We start from the raw sequence: 20,488 nt of genomic DNA, 5'->3' as shown, positions 1-20,488 counted from the left end.
CCAACTTTAATATCATATAGCTCTAATGGGTTAAGAACCATGTGCCAGATGAATCAAACTATATTTTAATTTCCAATAAATCGTTTATTACATGGATCAACATTAAATATTTTATTAAGTGCTTCGAGCCCAAGAAATGAACATGTCGCCTAGATTTTTACTATTTAAAATAAGTAAATTTATTTTGCGATTAATTCAAGTCAAAAACTTGGATCTATAATTAATATACACAGAGTAAAAAGCAAACTCCTTATTTCTACAAGGAAGATTTTTAGAGTTCATCTTTATCCATTTTAAGATATTTTATTTTCAAATCTATAAACAAAATTTTAAAAATATCACGAGGGAAAGTATTGCGTTTCGGCGTAGTACCAAGATATCGCAAAGTTCGAATATGACAATAACAGTAACAGCAACCTCGACTAGAACATAAGAGCAGCGGACGGAGGACGAAAGCGCGCGTTCGCTTGCGAAGAAGTAGGACGCCGCTACAAGGTCCCTTGGCAAGTGTTTAACCTAACCTAACCTAGCCCAATCTAGGCGCGGACGCACACGCGCGCGCTTCTATCTGCTCGCCTCCCCCCCTCGAGTCACCGCATTAACCGCGACAACCCCACCTAAGCTGGCCGACCTGCTGCACTCCGCTCTCTCCCTCTCGCCGTCTCTCTTTCTCTTTCGCTATATCTGTACATTTCGTCGTGATCTCTGTCTTCGTCGCTTAGACTTCTGTTCGTGCTCCACCGGTATTCACTGTGTACTCGCACGCCCCGTAGTCGGTTAGACGTCCTTCGTCCTATAACCGTAAATGCGCGAAAACTGGCTTCGCGTTCCGAGGAGTGGTGTGTACCGACGCTAACGGTTCTCGAACGGTCATAGAACTCCCGTCCGTGAAACGTGCGGTGGCTTCAGAAGCTGCCTCGGCTCTGGAGAAAGCGATGAAAAGGGTTACGCGATTCCAGTCGTCGATCCACCGACCGCGGTAACCGTGGCTCGATTCTCGTTCGATTCGCGACATCGTTCGCTCCTCCCCGAAAGCTAGTTTTTTTTCATTCACGATAGACGAATGACCTTTCGTGACCTTTGCTGTCTCGCCACCCATTGCAAAGGGATCGTCGGTGTTGCGACAGGGAGAGTGCCGAGTGTGTCTCTCGGAGTGAAGAAAACGCTAAGCACGGAGGATTGGCCACGATCGGCTGCGATCGACTACGTCCGGCTGTCTCCGAGACGGAAGGGCCGTAGAAAGAAAGGATCGTCGTGACCGGTGAGCGGCCACGCTCGGTGAAAAGTGCAAGTGGACTGTGAACGGTGGATACGACGCGTGGTTCGTACCGCTCAGTTCCTGTGTCAACAGTTTTTCTCGTAACGAGAGCTTGTGTTTTATCTTTCCTTCTTCTTTTTTTTTTTCTTTTTTGCATATGCACAACAGTCGATGTCCCGCGAAGCTCATTACGAGAAGAAACGCTTTTGGGAAAACGTAACGGTCTACCGCTGAAGTTTTCTGGTATATACGTCAAACGTACGTACGATAATCTTTTACAGACGAAAATAGGGATGTTGATTCCCGGAATCGATTCGAAGAAAAACTTTTTCTAGATACTATGTCTCTCGCGTATACTTCAAAATATTTCACTGTTAAATTTACGTATTTATTAGGTGTAGAAATTAATTCTATGCCTTTCATAACTTACCATTTATTTGTAAAGAAAAATCATACAAGTTTTAATCTTCCCTCAGTCACACATTCTATGGAAGTATATATAGTTGGACAATCAAATTTCAAAACAATCTGTGCGATTCATTCCTATGTTAATACTTTCGTGTAACGAAATGGCGGGTAAATGTTTCTATTTAAAGCAGAGTTATGAATAAATAAAAAAAGTAATAGTAATAATTGTTAAATACAATTGTAGCTTGTTAGATATAAATAAGTTATTATAATCATCTGGTTGAGACTTGTATGTATATAAATTCACTATAATAAATCGAATGTGTAAAGGCACAGAAATAATTTCTATACCTAATATATAGTTTATTAGCTTTTTATTCAATTAAGTGACTTTGTCCTTTTCGCGATTCGAAGATTGATTCTTAAGTAAAGTCATCGATAATAGCCTCGGAAAGATTTTTTAGAAAATCAATTCAGAATCGAATATCCCTAAATGATACTAGATGACGTTTATCCTTTTGGTTTCTTGCACTGATAAATTCACTTAATTCTTATTCAGATTAAAATTTCGAATAACAAATAGAAAATAGTTTTCGAACTGTTATTTGCATCGATAAAAATTATAATCGAAATTATAAAACGAAATTATGTTTACGTATACAGGGTGTCTACGTATAAGTTCAGACATACGCAGGGTGTGAATTCTACAACAAATTTTCAACAAAAAGTTACTCTTGGACATTTTCTTTGTGTCGCCTTATTCTCGAGAATTTTTACTTTTAATATTTTTTCTGCGTTTTTTACTTGACAGTATTTGAACGGCCATAACTCCATCAAATTACAATGGTATACTTAAAACTAAGTATACCATTCGAAAGAGCGTTAAATTTCCCAACTCCTTGATACAAAACCAAAATTTCAAAAAATTTGACTTTTTCTCTATCTGTTTTTTGGTTTCAAAGACATGGTTGTTTGACGGGCACACTTCGGGAAAAACTTCCTCGAAGTCTCAACTTTTCAATATAGTATAGTAACAGAAAAATTTTACAGTGGTATTTGAGGGAAAGAATGACGTTTAAATGTAAAGTTTGACCTAATTTTTCACTTGTTAAATGTACGTAATAAATTTTAGTTAGGCATCAGCGAGATGGTAAATTTAACACTCTTTCGAATGGTATACTTAATTCTAAGTTTTCACTATAATTTGGTGGAGTTATGGCGGTTTAAAGAGCGTCAAGTCGAAAAGGCAGAAAAAATATTAAAAGTAAAAATTCTCGAGAATAAGACGACACAAAGAAAATGTCTAATAGTAATTTTTTGTGGGAAATTTGTTGTAGTATTGACACCCTGCGTATGTCCGAAGTTATACGCAGACACCCTGTAGAAACGACGAATTTTAAACACCCATAGGGTTACTGGAAAATTATTAAACAGTTCCAATGCGATAGCGGCTAATTGTTTTCGACTCCTTGAGGGTGTAATTATGAAAGTTCATATCCTGTGACCAACATAAGAACCAGTTATATGTAGTTTATATTTCATCCTGATTCGTGACAGTGATAGTTATACCGTTCCGAGGAAATGTTAGTCGCGTGGGGTTATTTAAAGAAAATTTCGCTGCTCTTTCATAACTCCTGCCATGATTCTGTCCGCTTTTCTTGTAATAGAATGAAGTAACATAAAACATCAGCCAATACTTTCTGTATCTGGAATTGCACCGACAGTAATATATCTCGTCCAACTTTGATTTGACAAAATTGTTCGTTAACCTCTTCGCGCCTACACCTGCTGAATGCAGTGAATAATATTTTCGTTTAATACGTAGCAATTTAATTAGTCGCAAATAATATAATGAAATTTCGAAATAATCGTTTACATCGTCACGTGAAAAAAAAGACTAAAATTATTTAGTACAATGTCGATATATTAGCATGTAATCTGAAAGTTTCACAGACCTATAGGGGGTTAATATAAAAAGTGCCCTGAAATTGGCATTGAAAACCGTATTGCGGAGACGAATGGGTTGACCGTAATGACCTTTGCAAATATCTTCTGTTTACGAGCGAGTCGATGATGTTTTCTGTTTCTTGGCGACGAAACTTTTTTGCTCGGTGTTGCACGTGTTCGCACGCCCAGAAATTTTTAGTTACCGTTTGCCAGCCGGTTTCGCTTTCTCCTTCGCTTTCGCTATCGCTACAGTCAAACAGTTAGTGCGCTGTTACTATTTCACACGATCTTGGAAAGCGTGAAAGGTACAATGTCTTGATGAAATTCAAATCACTGCGCGATGTTCTTCAATGTCATTTTTTGAAATTCGTTGTTCGTTCAAATCTACTAAAAGATTCTTTCAGTGCTCTTCGATGATTGATAAAAATTCTTTGTTAATCAACAATAAATTTAATATTATTTATAAGAAGAAACCAGAATTTGCGTCGAGCGATTTTCTTTTGTATCTCTTTATAATTAACATTAAATTTTGTTCATTTTTTGCTCAAATTTTGTATCTTTGCTCACCGAAGAAGTTTACGGTGCTAATGTGTTCTGAAGTATATTTTTGCTGTTCGCTAAGACTACTTTGTCAAAATCGTATTTTCCGTTGTCTTGGGAAAGTTTCATAAAGAACTTTTGACAAGCGTTCAATAGAGTTCTGAAATACTTTTTAAAGCGGTGCTCTGAATATTGGTAATTGTGTTAATGGACGTTATCGCTATAGCGACAAGGAATAAGTAGAATGTTAAAAGCTTGCACAAAAATTGATTTAAGTTGATATCTGAAACTATGCGAAGAGGAAGTGAAATAAGTACGCTTATCGCTTTGCGGTTTCCTAATTGATTGTCGTCTATACATAGAGTATCTCTGTAGTGGCCGATAAAAATTCTAAAGATTCGTTTCCTATACAGCACTATAACCATTGCGTTCTAGCTGCGGAATTATACATTAAAATTCAAAGTAGGGAGTGAAGATTAAATTATTTTTAATGATAAGTCAAAGCTTTATTTCTCATAAGCGGCGTTCGTGATTCATTCTGAAAATTGCTACAAATTTATAATATTCGTTCGTTTAATATTCCTGAAATAATAATCCACTATATGGACGTGCTGTACAATGCTGAAAACGAAAATCGATACAACCAGTAACCACCTGTTACTTTCCGCTTAAAAGAAAGATGTACAAGGAAATAACAGAAAACTGGGTGCCACAAAGAGAATTCTACATTTCGTTGGCAAACATAAACTCCACGGAACATAATCTAAAAGGTGTTTTCATGACAAACTTGAAACAAGTATCGGATATAAATCAAAAAATAAATATTAACATAAATGCTCTTTTCACGATACACAATAACATGGTATTCTTAAATGATAATCTTTATGGTTAGAAACATATTCAGTAACGTTTCATTGATTATACTCACTTAAAATTGTCAAATAGGACTATTTAGTATTTTGATACTGTTACTAAAAATTATTTTTCGAAACAAAATATCTCACAAACGTGTTTTTTTCCTTAAATGAAGTTAAATATCTCACGAAGAAATGAACCTATAAAAAAAAAATATTTTCACCCTGAACCTATTTTGAATCTAATTTTCGCTGTAGATATACTGAAAATTAATTCCTGCCTAGCATCTGACAGTCTTTGATTTTGGATCAGACACAGTCAAATATGAACACTCTTATTGTGTATGTGTACAATGCAGCAAAGTAGATCACCTTCGATCGGTTGGTAATGCGTTTAATATGACAAAAAATTGGTAAAATCAGACTTGATAGCTGTTTTGACTATCTTTGCTTCCATTGAATATAGGCGTTTCTTTAATTCTTAAAAATTTGTTAGTGGATAACATTGCTCTATCCGATTAGGAAAATGATCAGTAATCCTTTTATTCCAATCGAGTGGTTCGAAGACTCGAGGAAGAGTTCGAGGGCTTTTCAGAATTGGTACCGCGAAACCTATATCCGCGTCTATAAAGTGCAGTGAACGCGAGCGGGAGCAACGAACTTCGTTTCCCTCCCTCTTTCCTCCTCTCTTTCTGGTGTCGTCTCCCTCTCTCGCGGGCAATTTCCCCCTCTCAGCCTCTTCCCTTCTTGCGGACGAGCGCGCTTCGTTGCGCCGTGTCGCTTGTAGCAAACGAGACACAGGCGTAGCTGAAAATTTTGGCGAACCCCGTTCATTCGGTCGCGCAATGTTTACGTTTCGTTCGTCGAGTCAATTTCTACCACAGAGTAAGTACTTCGCACAGAGACGAAACTCTACGAAATTTCTCAGGCATACAAATATTATTGAGTAGGATATACATATAGGCCTTCTAGTAAGAGTCACGAAACAATGTAAAGGTTAGGTTGAGTTATGCCGTTTTTCAGCTAATTCCGCGAAATTTAATTTAAAAAACATCGAGTGTTGTATGCTGGAGTTTCGAATTATTTTTCCAATGAATAAGTATTATTCAGTTTCGTTTCTCAACAATTTTTTTCACAACGATCTGTATTCTAAACAATTTTCTGATACACACGTTTGTGGAAAGGAAATAATTTGTAAATACCGTACTTGAGAAAAACGGCTCAAGAGCGTATCCTGAATTAGGAGGTCTAAAAAAGCGGTTTTTCGTGAATTTTCTTAGGAAGGAAAAAAATAATTAATTCCATCGAACTTTTTATCCTATTTTCGTACATATTTGAGTAGTCTGTACAAATTTCTTCAGCAAGAAATATTCAAATTGAGTCGACTGTGACGCACATTTGTAGAGCACCTCGCAATTAAAACCTTCTATCGGTGGGAAAGATGCAGGTCGTAAGTTTGGTTTGACACAAAAAAACCAAAGAAATTTTCATTTTCATACATTTTTCTCCTATGTGAACAAAAAAATTCATACAAAAAAAATTTTAAACAACTTTTTTATCAAGTTAAAGTGATTTTTTTCACCCAAACAAACTCGTTCTTTTTTTCAAACTTGCAGTAATTTCACATTTCACCATTTTTGCGGGTTTTTCTTAGTTCACATAGAAGGAAAATGTATGAAAATGAACATTTCTTTTGATTAGAAGAAATGAATATTTCTTGTTGAAAAAATTTGTACAGACTACTCAAATATGTATGAAAATAGGATAAAAAGTTCGATAGAATTAATTATTTATTTGCATCCTAAAAAAATTCACGAAAAACCGCTTTTTTTAAGACCTCCTAATTCAGGATACCCCCGTGAAAAGAATATTTTTTAAGAATGGTTTAGAAGTGTAATACAGTATAAGAATCTGCTCTTAGAGCACTTTACTTCATAACGCGTTCAAGCATGATGCTATAGCTTACAAACTTTTACCAAACTATAACGCTAGAGGCACAGGTTATGCATGCACTGTAAACACTTTTGAAGTGTGGCCAAACTCTGACAATATTTATTACTTGGCTGAAGAATGGGTGGGAGCAATCAGAATCGAGCAAAGTTGTTTCATGGCTTTTATTAGAGGGTTTCTAGTCATGGAGATATTATCTCTACGTTCTCAGATCCCAATTCTGGCAATGAGTGCACATACGTCTTCTAAGTAGCATCGTCGTGAACTTAGCAGGGATACCGTTAGCGATATCCATGGTAAACTGTGATTAAATTAGAAACGAGATTCAAACATGAACTTGATTATTCCGCCGTAAATTCTCCATTGTTCGATGTCAGAGATTGTAATGAAATTTAAATATGGTGTAGTATGGTGCAGTATGAAATTAACCCTTTCGCAGTGGCTTTCGGTTTCATACTTAATGGAATATTTTTCGACAATTATTACATTCTTTAATTATCGTATTTAAGAAACGTAAGAAAATATAAATAATTATTATTATTATTTTTTTTAATTATCCAATATACAGTTTTGAAAAGAATACTTTGTGCAAAAAATGTTATGAACTTAGAAAAATAAAAAATTAGCTGTTTGGCATCTGTAATATTACCGTGTGTTTTAATAACCTGTAATATTACTGTGTGTTTTAATAACCGAAGTGTTTTCGTCGTATAAAATCGCATTCGATTGTTTCATGTAAACGATGCTTGAGTCGATAGAGAAAATATTTCGTTGGAAATTTATTTAACTCGCAGCAGATATGGTAGACGCTTTATTCGAGTAACTGAGTGAAAAATAACATACAGCAATTTTTTTTACGCGTTTACTCTATCCAACGATTACATTTTTGTTTGTTCACCGCGAAATGTATAATTTCGTAATTCAAACAGCTATTTATTTAGAGGGGAAAAGGGAGACCCCGTAATTTATTTTAAATGGAAAGTACTACTACTCTTTATTTATGATGTATTGTGGTATATTATGATACATCGACTATGTACATTCGTTTAAAAATGATCTTTCAAGTAACCAAAGAGTTACTATTTTATCCATCAATTTCATTCATGAAAACCCATCGTTAACCATTATAAACCTGGAGATTTATATCACCCAACTGTCCGGTCTAAATTGTGTAGAATTTAAACCCATCAGGAAGTGTAAGAAATTACAGATGAACTGAAATTAAAAAATTAAAATTTTCTAAATGTTTAGTTGGATATTTCGTTTGCTGTGCACACACGCACGCACGCACATGGAAGTAGGCAGCCAGTGTAACGCATGGGAGGCGTGAAAGCATTAACCCCACTGCGTGGTCACTTTCTATTCTAGTGCGGGTGTAAGCGTGCCTCATGCTGAGGGTAAACGCAGGACGGTCATGCACACGTTGCGAAGACCACCCTGGGTCATCGTCGTGGGAGTATCCTTGCTTTTAACGCACTAATTTGCAGTACGAATATTGATCGACCGAACGAAATTATAGAATTGAATAACACTAAATATGAACGACTATAGTAGTCCCCGGTTATACGTAATCATTTTTCTCCGGCCAAATGAAATTGATAAAATATCATACCGTCAAATTTGTATACTTTTTAAGAAAGAGTAATAAAAGAATAATAAGAGTATAAAAAAATATACTTATATAAAACACGTAATATTGAATCAAGGAAAAAGTTCGTGGCGTTTTTTCACCAAAATTCAAACAAGATTTTTCTAACAATTTAAATGAACTTTATTAAACTAATATCACAAATCACAAATTTGTTCACCTTGGTCGAAGTGATATTGTAAAGTGTAACGCATTTTTTCAGAATCGTGAATCATTTTTAAAATGCAATAACTTTCGACTAAATAAACAAACGTTACAATGTATTTACTACAAAATATTCTATAAACTTCTATAACCTTTCAAACGTTCTAAAGTATGACATCATTGGATTTGTGTTATCAAAATTCTGCGACTTTCGCGCTATTTAACGGAATCGTCACGAACTTCTTCCTTGAACCAATATATGAAATAGTTCTGACGTGTTATTGTTCCATTCGTTTTATTCGAATCTACTCTAAACTGATCGACATCTTCAAATTGCCTTGCCTTTGGAGAATTAAAGCCCCAAGTGCATTCGTTTGCAGGGAATTGAAAGTCCTTCGGAAAACTCGTATAATTACAGCATCTTTTCATGCAAGGGGCGATATAAACATTTGTCCACACGATGTTATGAAAATGATGATAATACTCGTACGCATACTTGCCGTTTTCCATTCGTCCTTCCGCTCAGTGACACCTATTTTCTATGCAAGGTCAAAGCAAACTTCACAAACAGACTTATCGTTTTATCAGTGTCATCGTTGGCAAGCTTGCGCTCTGTAATCAATTTTCCATTTGTCGACGTGTAATCTATTCATTTATTTCAAATTTTCTATCATTTCAGATACTTAATGTTGCCATATTTTTTTTAACTGCATACTTAACAGAAAGTGCATTTAAATAAATGAATCTCCTTTGGAGATATCTGATAAAAAAAGAAAATAAAACTCGCAGGCTCTGTGAGGTCGAAGCACCTAATCGAGACTCGACAATTGTATAGAGACAAAATTGCATTACTTAATAATACTTAATTGCTAATTTTCTATACTATTTTCTGGAAAATGCAGCTGCGTTAAAAAAAATATTTGGATCGTGTGCTTTTTGTGACACAAATCATTTTTCCAAGTTATTCTTATACAAAGAAAAGTGTAGAGCAATTCAGGTTACTTACTAGTATATATTATATATATATATATATGTATATACTATTAGAGTTTTATAAATATCTAGTTATAACGTGGATATTTATTTCAATACAAGTATTTAAGGAACTAGATAAAATGTATTTTCACCTATTTAACAAAAACATGTCTTTGTGTTGTTAAGGGGCCATTTCACTGTGAACGCACAAAAAAAGCATATTTTCAATCATTTTTTTCTCAGGAATTATTGCATAAAATTGAACGAGTGTTTTTCCCCTTAAAGGTATGTTTAAGGAGAGTAAATAACAAAATTTTTTTTTAGTAAAAAATATTTCGTCATTTATTTACAAAATAATATGCATGTGTTAAAAAAAAAAAACAGTTATCCGCTGGCGCAGGTGATTTTGGCTCTTCTGGAAATCTGAAACAGAAAATCGAAAGAGTTTATTAAACTATGTCGTCACACCTATGGTCGGAACCTCCACTTATTTATTTCATCGAAAATAAACAAAATGGCAGCGTTTCTTGTGAAAGAGAGAAAAAAAAACTCTTTTTGTACCGTAAATCAGGTGAAATTGTAAGTAAAAATCAAAATATCAACTACTTGGAGGTTCCGACGATAGGTGTGACGACATAGTTTAATAAACTTTTTCGATTTTCTGTTTCTGATTACCAGGAGAGCCAAAATCACCTGCATATTATTTTGTAAATAAATGACGAAATATTTTTTACTAAAAAAAAATTTTTTATTTACTTTCCTTAATCATACCTTTAAGGGGAAAAAATATTCATTCAATTTGATGCAATAGTTTCTGAGAAAAAAATGATTGAAAATATGCTTTCTTTTGTGCGTTCACAGTGAAATGCATCCTTAATTTAAAGTCTGTTCAGCCCATTGTGAATTAATTAAATATCTGCAGTATTTGTACACTGTATAAAGGTAGTATAATCAATTTTCCTAAAGGAAGCCTCGCGCAATTACCATTTTTTACTGGAAATAAATTAATGTTCAAGTTGATCAAGAATCGCTTTACTCATGGATATTATTTGTTTTTTTGCAGTTTGAACAAGATGCACGCGATGGAAGGTGTCGCTGGAAACGGGAAGAAGGTGGACTCGGCTGAGAAAACGAGGGAGGACGATTCGTCGAGGGCTTCGCCGAAGGTGCCACAGAGCCAGCAGAACGGGGCCGCCCTCCCAGAGGAAACCGCCGCAGCGCCCGCTACGGTGGAATGTCTCCGGTCTGCTTCGATAAAAAAGGAACCCCTCTGCGATTCTGAGTCGGAGGCCACGACCAAGACCACCCTCTCCTCCGTGGAAACGCAGCAGAAGTCCGTGGCCTCGCGTTGCCCGAAATCCGAAACGGAAGGCGGCGGCGGCGGCGGCAGGAAACGAAAGTCAACGGACGGGCAGTTGTCGTCGAACGGGAATTCCGCCCCGAAGAAGTCCTGCCTGGAGCAGAGGGAACAATATATATCGTCTCTCGTTGGCTGTGAAAAAGTTACCGCGGAAGAGCTCGCTGCGAGGGCTGAGCAACTTCGAGCCGAAGTGCAGGTGAGCGACATTGCTCGGTATCAGTTCACCCCTTTCGTCGTGATAATACCTTAAGACCAACCCTTCTTGTAATGGAATTTGTACAAGCAATGTCTGAGAGGATAGGAATGTCTGTAAAAAAGTTTCAGTGCAGACCGTAGAATCTGTAGATTTAACACTAAAATTACAGAGGTCAAACCTATTGTATATACAACTATATCTTTCTAATTGAAAGGTAGAGGACCAAACTAATTTACTAATTAAATTAATTCTCTGTTACGATAATTTTCTACAAAGTACATGGGTCAAATTATCGGGTTTGGTAGTATCAGTGTTGAGGGAATTTAGGTGAGAGAATTTAAAAATAATCTTCTTTGGGAGTTAATTCCAAGGAAATTATTGAAAGACCAACGTTGTCCGTTTACACGTCACTGCGCAGGTAAAGGTTCATTTTTGCAATAAGAAGTCCCCTTTGCACGTTATAACGTGTCCTTTAAAAATATTTATTTATATATTTCCTTGGATACTATTATTCTAGAAATTTATAATTTCTGAACCCGCGAAAAAGGCAATTAAAACATAATTATTAACTTTCTAAGATACACATAAACATTATGTAAAACGTAAAGTTTGGACCTAGATTCATTTCCTTGAAATTAATTCCCAAAGCAGACTTTTCCTTGAAGCAGTTCGACAGCCCAGTCCCCTTTGGAAAGCTATTACAACATCAGCGTCACTGCGTCAAAGTTAGAAGCCATGTAAACGTGCCCTATGTTCGTTCTCTCTGTATCACTCTTTATTTACTATGTTTGTTCTCTGTTTCACGTAGGCCTTAGACGAGTTAGCACGTGCCAAAGAAATGGAATGGAATGAAATCCTGAGCATGAGAAAGCTCAAAGAGGAAGCGTACCTGAGGATCGAAAGAAGGAGGCAAGTGATGGGATTCATGGAAGGCAACGGCCAGCTGGCTGACACATTACCGCCGGCTAGCTTGGCGCTCGGACCTGAATGGGAGAGCAGCGGTAACACGACTCCCGTATCCAAAGAAAAATTAAACTTCGGTTCGAAGGAGGATCTGCCCGAGGAGAGCTCTCGCGATTCGCCAGCTTTTAAGAAAGAAAAGACCGGGAAACAAGCATCGCAACGGCAATCAACCCCTCCCAAACAGACAGGAGAAAATGGTCGGAAGCAGGCTGAAGCGCTCAGTCCAGAAAACAGACAGATCGGCGAGGGCCGGCAGGGTGCCATCGTCGACGTTAGGTCTATTATCGCTGATTACAGGCTGAGGCACCCTGAGACAGTTCCACGCAGGTAATCATTTACACGTTAACTAGCGTGTTTTGGAAGGCGACGACTCTTCATTGGTTATAAGGACGAAATAGAACGGAGATTTATTAGTGAAGATTCTCTTCAGAATTTGTTTCAAAATTACTTAGATAAATGATGAATAGTTGTAGAATTTTCTTTTGGCTAGTCTATGCTTTGAGGTCCTATCCTATTAAAAAACGTAAAAGAAGGTACCATGTATGTTAATTCACATAAAATGAGAAAAAAGAAGATTTATTAGTGAAGATTCTCTTCAGAATTTGTTTCAAAATTACTTAGATAAACGATGAATAGTTGTTTAATTTTCTTTTGGCTAGTCTATGCTTTGAGTTCCTATCTCATTAAAAAATGTAAAAGAAGTTACCATGTATGTTAATTCACATAAAATGATAAAAACGACATATTTGATGTGTAAATCTTGTAAGTTGTCTTATATTTAGGGGACTGTTTCGCATGGTATCAACTTAAAATAGAAATATTAAATGCGTACAGAATCAAGTCAAAATAGAAGAGTGTTATATTTCAGAAGAGACTGATTATGTACACATAGCTAATACTTGAACAAGATTTTATGTATAACAAGTTATACACAAAAACTAACTGATAATCACTTATATCGAAATCACTTATATTAGTGTACCATATACACCATGTTATAAGCAAATTCTTTTTTTATGTCTTGTTCCCGAAATATTCGCTTTGAATTATCTTTTTCCCTAAATTCGAATTAATAAATATATAAATCATCAAAAATCACAATTTGATGCTATGCGGATAGATGTTTCCTAAAATTGTGTATTTGAATTATACAGGGGTCGCAGAATGAGAAATTCGGTGAATGTCAGCCTTGGAGCAGGTGGAGCCATGGTGGAAACTGGGCACAGCGTTGATTCAAGGCCATCTAGTACAGATTCTTGTAAAAGCAATCCGAACATGTCGGATCCTAATAATTCCATGAGCTTCAAGGACGTGCTTGTGCAGTTCGCCAAACTCAGCCAGCAGCAAGGTATATATGTGTAGACAAGTAATTTTAAAAGTAACATTTAAGCAAATTTGTATCTGCTTTATACCTATTTTAGAAATAGTATACCTAGTTAATTTCCATAATTGGTCGATTAAATATGAGAGAAGTGTCATTTCAAGGAAGCACTATACGTTCAAAAAAGATCAATGTTGTTTTCGAATTCATAAATGAAATTAGTCGACAATTTTTAAATGTCGCTAAGGTAATTAATTTTGCAAATGTAAAATTGCTTAGGTGAGCCTGTGAAAACGCCTCAAAATTACCCGGATGTGACGCTTCATCCCGTCGCACCGTCCCCGGCACCGCCAAATACTCCACCTCAGCAGAGCTGTTCATTGCTCCATGGAATTCTCACGAAATCGCAATCTCCAAGACCTACAACTTTTTCACCTACTTTAGCTAGATTACTCACTGCACCTGAAAGAGAAAGGAATGCACCAACAGCCGCGTCCATGCCACAGCAAAGCGCGGCAACCCAGCACCTTTTGCAGGCATATCAAGGCTCTAATCCGGTTTCTATCAGCGACCTTCTATCTTCTTCCAAGGTATTTTACTTTTTCATAAACACTTATTATTTATAATGCTAATCAGTGTAGCATCGATCGTAACATTCACACTATTTACTTGTATATTTTTAGGCTCGAACTGAAATAACAATAACACCTGTTGTCAATACTCCGGTCCAATCTCACTCGAACAATTTAATTCATGTCGTAAGTATTATAATTTATTACAACCATTTGATCCCAGTAAATTTCGTCATTCCTTGAATTTTCTTTTTCTTTCTTTCTATTCTTATTTTTCTAAAATTAAATGCACGTGGTACTTTCATCCTATTTTCTTTAAACGTCAAACGTAACAAAAATATTGTCAGAAGCGTATTCACCACTTGAAACTAAAAATCTGACCCCTATTTCAATACTTTCCCAGAAGGAATACATAAAAAGAATTAAGAATTTATTCAGGGGTCGATACACCTATCACTGTTTTGAGATTCGAAAGAATCTAACGTAAACAAAGTTTGCCGCTTCTGTTACCACTCGAGTTTCCGCGTAAATCTCAGTATTGAAAGCCGCTTTGCAAAAAATTAATGCGTAAAATTAAGTTCATCACTCACACATTTATCGTTAGCAGAAAAAGGTTTTATTTCTTTCTTCCGTTATTTACAGGATGATGTTGAAGAAGAATCAGCAGTAATCGAAGATAGAGAAACGCGCATTACTTCGGGTGGAAGGGATGCTAGAGAAGACAGAGATAGTCCTCCACGATGTCAAGGGTGTCGTGAACGTGCTGCACAATTTGTATGTGCTGGCTGCGGAAATCAGTGGTACTGCAGCCGCGAATGCCAGGTACGATGCGACATTCTATATTATTTTCTCTCCTTGTTCTACGTTTCTTATAAACACATTCCCGAATGTAATCGTTAATCCACATGGATTGCGTGATTATTATTGATAAACTTATACATTTCAGGTTGCTGCATGGGACGAACACTCCGAAGTTTGTTCTGGCTAAAAAGACGAATGTGTATCAATTTAAACCTCGTACTCGTGTTATTGGGTTAAATACCTATTCAACTGAGAATGAATCTAGTCAAAAAGGAACGGCCAAGAAAATAACTTGTATTGAGTACGATAAGATGAATGGAAGAACGTTAAGAGAACAGTGTATATTTTTAAGAATCTTCAATATGTTTGATCTGTAAATGAATAAGTTTTATTTCACGAAAGGAAAGAATCGCAAAGTAAACAGCGCAAAACATTAACTTCTGGACAGTTTAGACGAGAAAAGATATCGGAGTTCGAGTTGAAACGGTCGTTGCTTTACTGTAATCGCCGCGTTGCTTTTATTCGTTATCAGTACCGAACGATCGAGAGTCTTCATTGAGACCAATAGAGAGAGTATTAACCCTGCTGAAATTAAGCATTTAACGTGTATCTTCCAAAGGACAAATTGTTCGAGGGATTTCTAATATAATTCATGTTGGATATAAACATTCGCAACAACTTCATGTATGAGATACTTTTTTTTTTTAGATTTTAACCAACGCATAACGTACAATGTACGCTAGTCGAGAATTTTCAACTTTTTTCAAAAAAAAAAGAGAAGAAAAAAGAAAAGAAAAAACAGACCAGAAATAGCTGGTGCATACGCTTGTAACGAGAAACAAAGCACAAAGCTATATCTCGCGATGCTGTATATAATTTTGTACATGTTAGCAGGGTTGTTCAGCGTCAGATTTTCAAAAGTTGATTAACCGTGTGCCATGCGTAAAGTTCGTTTCATGGTCAGCTTCATACATTGAAAAAAATCTGTTATAGATGACTTGAGTGTTTTTATAATACTGTCACTTTGTTTCGTCTCTTTTTTTTTTCATTTAATATCGAATATACTATGATAAAACGACATCGCATTTGATGACCACTATGCGAGATACACACGGACATTTCAGCCTTCATGTATTTTTGTCGTTCATGCAAGAGAGAAACGTATAATGCGTACCTAATACCATATTTTATACCACATTTGTTACCAACGTGTAAGTTTAGAATTAATGAGGCGTCAGCCTTAGCATAGGTTTAAGCTACTTTGTTCTCTTCCTCTCTTTCACAACTTGTTCGTTGGTAACATATCAACACGTTCTAAGTTCACATTTTTTTTTAATTAGCATGTTACCCAAACGACAATTGTCCCAGACATAATCTGTAGCCCAAAGTTCCTACAGGTACACGCAACATTATATATATTTTTCCCAATTACGAAGCAAACCAAAATAAAATAAAGTTTTTAATCGTACTTCAACGAAGTTTTGTTATTATATCTACACTCGTCTTCCATTTTCCTTCCATTTCTCCCATTTTTCATTCATTTACCATTCAGTATCCTGTCACTTATCTTTCACTTTGCCTTGCCGTTCCCATTCATTTTTTATTTATGTTCCTATCATTCTCCTACCACATACCTTTCATTTCTGAATTCGCATTTCATAGTAAATCATCAGGCTTTAATATAGTATTAATAGGTTTTTCTGAAACAATGACTTTCCTTTTCCCACTGTTTTCTGATACTTTCCCACATTTTCCTAGTACACTTCTTTTCATTTCTTGACACGCGAAGAAATGGCACGAAGAAGCTATGGTAAGTATTAGAATTCTGGACCGATTTTACATTTTGGTATCAGGAGCACATGATATGCACGTTTGCGCCTGGGACCAGGCAACCAGCCCGACATACTTGTAAGTATCGGTCGCCTATCTTAAGGGGCCCATTTTTCGGTACGTATTGGAATTCTGGCGGATTTTGCATTTTGGTATCACGAGCACATGATATGCGAAGAGATGGCACGTTTGCGCCTGGGACCAGGCAACCAGCCCGACATACTTGTAAGTATCGGTTGCCTATCTCAAGGGGCCCATTTTTCGGTACGTATTGGAATTCTGGCGGATTTTGCATTTTGGTATCAGGAGCACATGATATGCGAAGAGGTGGCACGTTTGCGCCTACGGGCAGGCAGCCGGCCCGACATACACGTAAGTATAGGTTGCCTAATTCAAGGGGCTCATTTTTCGGTACGTATCGGAATTCTGGCCGATTTTACATTTTGGTATCAGGCGCACATGATATGCGAAGAGGTGGCACGGTTGCGCCTGGAACCAGGCAACCAGCCCGACATACTTGTAAGTGTCGGTCGCCTATCTTAAGGGGCCCATTTTTCGGTACGTATTGGAATTCTGGTCGATTTTGAATTTTGGTATCAGGAGCACATGATATGCGAAGAGGTGGCACGTTTGCGCCTGGGACCAGGCAACCGACCCGACATACATGTAAGTATAGGTTGCCTGATTCAAGGGGCTTATTTTTCGGTACGTATCGGAATTCTGGCTTGAATTTGACATTTTGGTATCAGGAGCACATGATATGCGAAGAGGTGGCACGAGAAATTCATGGTACGTATCAAAATTTGGTCAGAATTTTACTCCTGGTATCAGGAGAACATGATACGCGGAGAGGTGGCACGAGAAATTCATGGTACGTATCGAAATTTGGACAGAATTTTACTTCTGGTATCAGGAGAACGTGACATGCGAAGAGGTGGCACGAACCACATTTTAACGCGTATCATGACTTTGGAATTTGGGCGAAGGATTTGGAACAATGTTTTAAAAGAAAATAACAATATAGAAAATAATCGAGACAAATTACTGTTGTAAACCGCTTGGTTGAAATCAAATTCAATGCAATGTATATTAATAATATCTCTTTATTTCCGTTATTCAATATTGCTGGTGGTACAAGTGAAAAGTTGATTTTCATCGACGCGTTTGAGTACCGGTAAAAATACATTATCGCAACACATGCGATAATATCCAGAGTCCAGTGCCTTATCATTACAATATCCTTGTTTTATTTGTTTCCCCAACCCCATAAACCTTTAACGAATCCTGTAAGACCAGCCTGGCTTCCCTCCTTAGCCTGATCACCGAGTTTTTCGCTCAAATCTGGAAACTCAACCATATTGAAGGCCAGGTCAAAGAATAATGGCTTGCAAGGAATTGGTTGCGTAGACGGTGGTAATTTATAGACATTAGGTTGCTTCGTAAGAAGCACAGGATCCTCTCTGTACTCGTGTAGACGTTCAAATAGAGGTTTCTTCGTTTTGGTGTACTTATTAGTTCCAGGTTCCTCTTCTTGTCCCTCTTCTAATACACTGTGCGCATGCGCTGAATACTTGGCAACTTCTATAGAAGTCTTCAGGTTATTGAGAGCCTCCCTCAATGATTCTGGAAGAATTTTCTCAAACTCAACCGCGTCTTTTACATGTTGTGCAGACCTCTGATACAGAGCCATTGCTTCTCGCCATCGATGAAGGTTTTCCAGTGACTGAGCCATATAGTAACATCTAAAGGCTCTATAGGCCTTCGTCTTAGCTTCCTGCTCTCGTACGAATTCCTCGTCGTCTTGCAGCTGCGAGATTTCAACAAGATTGTGGAGAGCTGCTTCGTACAGTCTCACGATATCCTGCGGCTTTGCCTTAGCAGATTCTTCCGCCACTTTGATCAAGACCAGGTTCCTTTCGAGGGTGCGTGATAGCCTGATATATTGTAGGTAAGTGATTAAATGTTGCGGCGGTGTGAGCTTATCGTTATCTTTGTTCTTAAGCTCGGTTTTAAAAAAATCTCGTACGGTTGAAATTGCGTCTTTACAATCTATCAGATGCGCTTCCAGCAAATCAATTTTAGCTTGATTCGTAGCTGCTTTTTCTAACGTTTGGTTTAATCTGGAGTCAGCAATCAAGAGACCTGCTGCTCGTGGCGGTACCACACCGCACGACTTTCCACGCCAGATTACTTCTTCAGTATTTGCCTGCTTTTCCCGTGTTTGTGCTATCAGTGAATCTAAACTGGCTAACAGTTCACCACTCAGCTGACCCCTCATTTGCATCAAGTCATCTATGGCAGTGGTATCTCCGATGTTATAGGCACAATATCTAAGGCTAGGAGCAAGCTCCTCGACGCGTGCATTGTATATTATTTGTTCAGATTCTGGTAATGCGGACGCCAGTTTTCCATATACTACCTGAGCCTTTTTTAGATTCTCCACAGCTTTCTTCCATAATTGTAATTCAAAATGTAAGGAACCATGTACCCAAGCCACGTATGCTTGAGCTTCTAGTTTGGTTCTCGCATTGCAATTGACATTCTGTGAAAATTGTTTACAATAAAAAATCTGTAAAATGTGAGTGTAGTAGTTAATTTTTACTTACCTCTATTAATTCTTGTAACTGTAGGGAATATGTAGCGGCTTTCCTTAGCCTAGATATCAAATGGAATTTCTTTCTTGGCTCTGTATTAGATTCTTGACGTAATTGCATTGCATAACTCCATGCACGTTCTGCCATTATCAATGGAACTTGTAGGAATTTATCATCGCTAACCATCGAGGGCATTATGTCTCTTCTCTTGAAATGACGTCTGTCTCCCTGTGGAACCTTTAAAACCTTACGTAGACGTCTCAATCTCCTTGTGCAGTACCCACGGTACCGCTGATAATCTCCATGCCTTAAACCATGTTGCTGCTGCGCCTCTTTTATTATTTTTAAAACTGTTTGATCGTTAAGTAATCATATAATTATATAACTCTTAAATACCTAAAAGAAAAGTGTAAAATGCCAATGGTTGTTTATAATAAATTGTGCTGATCCACCATAGCAAACAATGTCAATAGCAGCACAAACGTAAATAAAAATTGTTATACATTACAGAGGAAAAGTTTTTACGATATTAAAAATGGCCATATATTTATGTAAATATATTTTCTTATAGCATATGCGAACGATAATGCATTCGATTAGTAAGTAAACGATATGTCAAATAGAGGTTAGGAAATGACATATGGCATTGATAGAAGTATCGACGCGCGCGGATATTGCGTTGGAAAAGGATACTTTCCAGTGAATACGTCTTCTGACCCTTCGGTACCGTAGCATCATTAACTTGATTTTCTTTTAACGTCTCCGTAAGTTTCTCTTCGGCCACCATCATCGCGTAACCACGTATCCAATTTTCACCACAAGCTTCAACAAGCTTTATTGCCGCGAACCCGACAATCGCAAAGTAACTATCAGTAACTATAGTTCACTATAGTTCCACGGTGTTTTTCTGTCATAAACGCTGATATGGCGGTTAATTTGAACATGTTATAGCGGTATGATAACTTTTATAGTCTTACTATTTATATGTAGTAATGAAATGCAATAATATTGAAAACATTAAAAATATGAATCAAAAGTTGTTTATGAATTTACCTTCTTAATTATTTATTATAAGGATAAATAATTCATAATTAATTAAGAACAAATAAGTAGAAAGTGAAAGAAAA

The 20,488-nt window shown here is 36.8% G+C and overlaps 2 protein-coding genes across 7 annotated transcripts in view; one reads left to right on the top strand and one right to left on the bottom strand.

Moving 5' to 3' along the window:
- The window catches only part of LOC128880678 (titin homolog), a 60,263-nt gene extending 43,858 nt beyond the window's left edge, over positions 1-16,405 (top strand). For 5 of the 6 annotated variants that reach the window (XM_054131008.1, XM_054131007.1, XM_054131006.1 and 2 more), the window contains 7 exons: positions 10,788-11,280; positions 12,089-12,570; positions 13,398-13,591; positions 13,844-14,154; positions 14,248-14,322; positions 14,779-14,958; positions 15,083-16,405. In XM_054131008.1, the coding sequence (XP_053986983.1) occupies positions 10,788-11,280; positions 12,089-12,570; positions 13,398-13,591; positions 13,844-14,154; positions 14,248-14,322; positions 14,779-14,958; positions 15,083-15,124 (1,777 nt within the window). In that variant the 3' untranslated portion in view covers positions 15,125-16,405. The remainder of the gene's footprint in view (positions 1-10,787; positions 11,281-12,088; positions 12,571-13,397; positions 13,592-13,843; positions 14,155-14,247; positions 14,323-14,778; positions 14,959-15,082) is intronic. The other variant, XM_054131009.1, reaches the window with a different exon arrangement.
- A 1,447-nt stretch (positions 16,406-17,852) lies between these two features.
- LOC128880766 (signal recognition particle subunit SRP68-like) lies at positions 17,853-20,213 on the bottom strand. Its single transcript, XM_054131169.1, has 3 exons — positions 20,055-20,213; positions 19,374-19,711; positions 17,853-19,309 (listed from the first exon to the last, which is right to left on the bottom strand). The coding sequence occupies exons 1-3, from the start codon at positions 20,149-20,151 to the stop codon at positions 18,014-18,016; spliced, it is 1,731 nt and encodes a 576-aa protein (XP_053987144.1). The 5' UTR covers positions 20,152-20,213; the 3' UTR covers positions 17,853-18,013.
- Positions 20,214-20,488: the final 275 nt, after the last annotated feature.

The sequence above is a fragment of the Hylaeus volcanicus genome, chromosome 8 (assembly GCF_026283585.1).
Source record: "Hylaeus volcanicus isolate JK05 chromosome 8, UHH_iyHylVolc1.0_haploid, whole genome shotgun sequence".
Taxonomy (NCBI): domain Eukaryota; kingdom Metazoa; phylum Arthropoda; class Insecta; order Hymenoptera; family Colletidae; genus Hylaeus; species Hylaeus volcanicus.
This window is presented reverse-complemented; position numbering and strand designations above follow the sequence as displayed.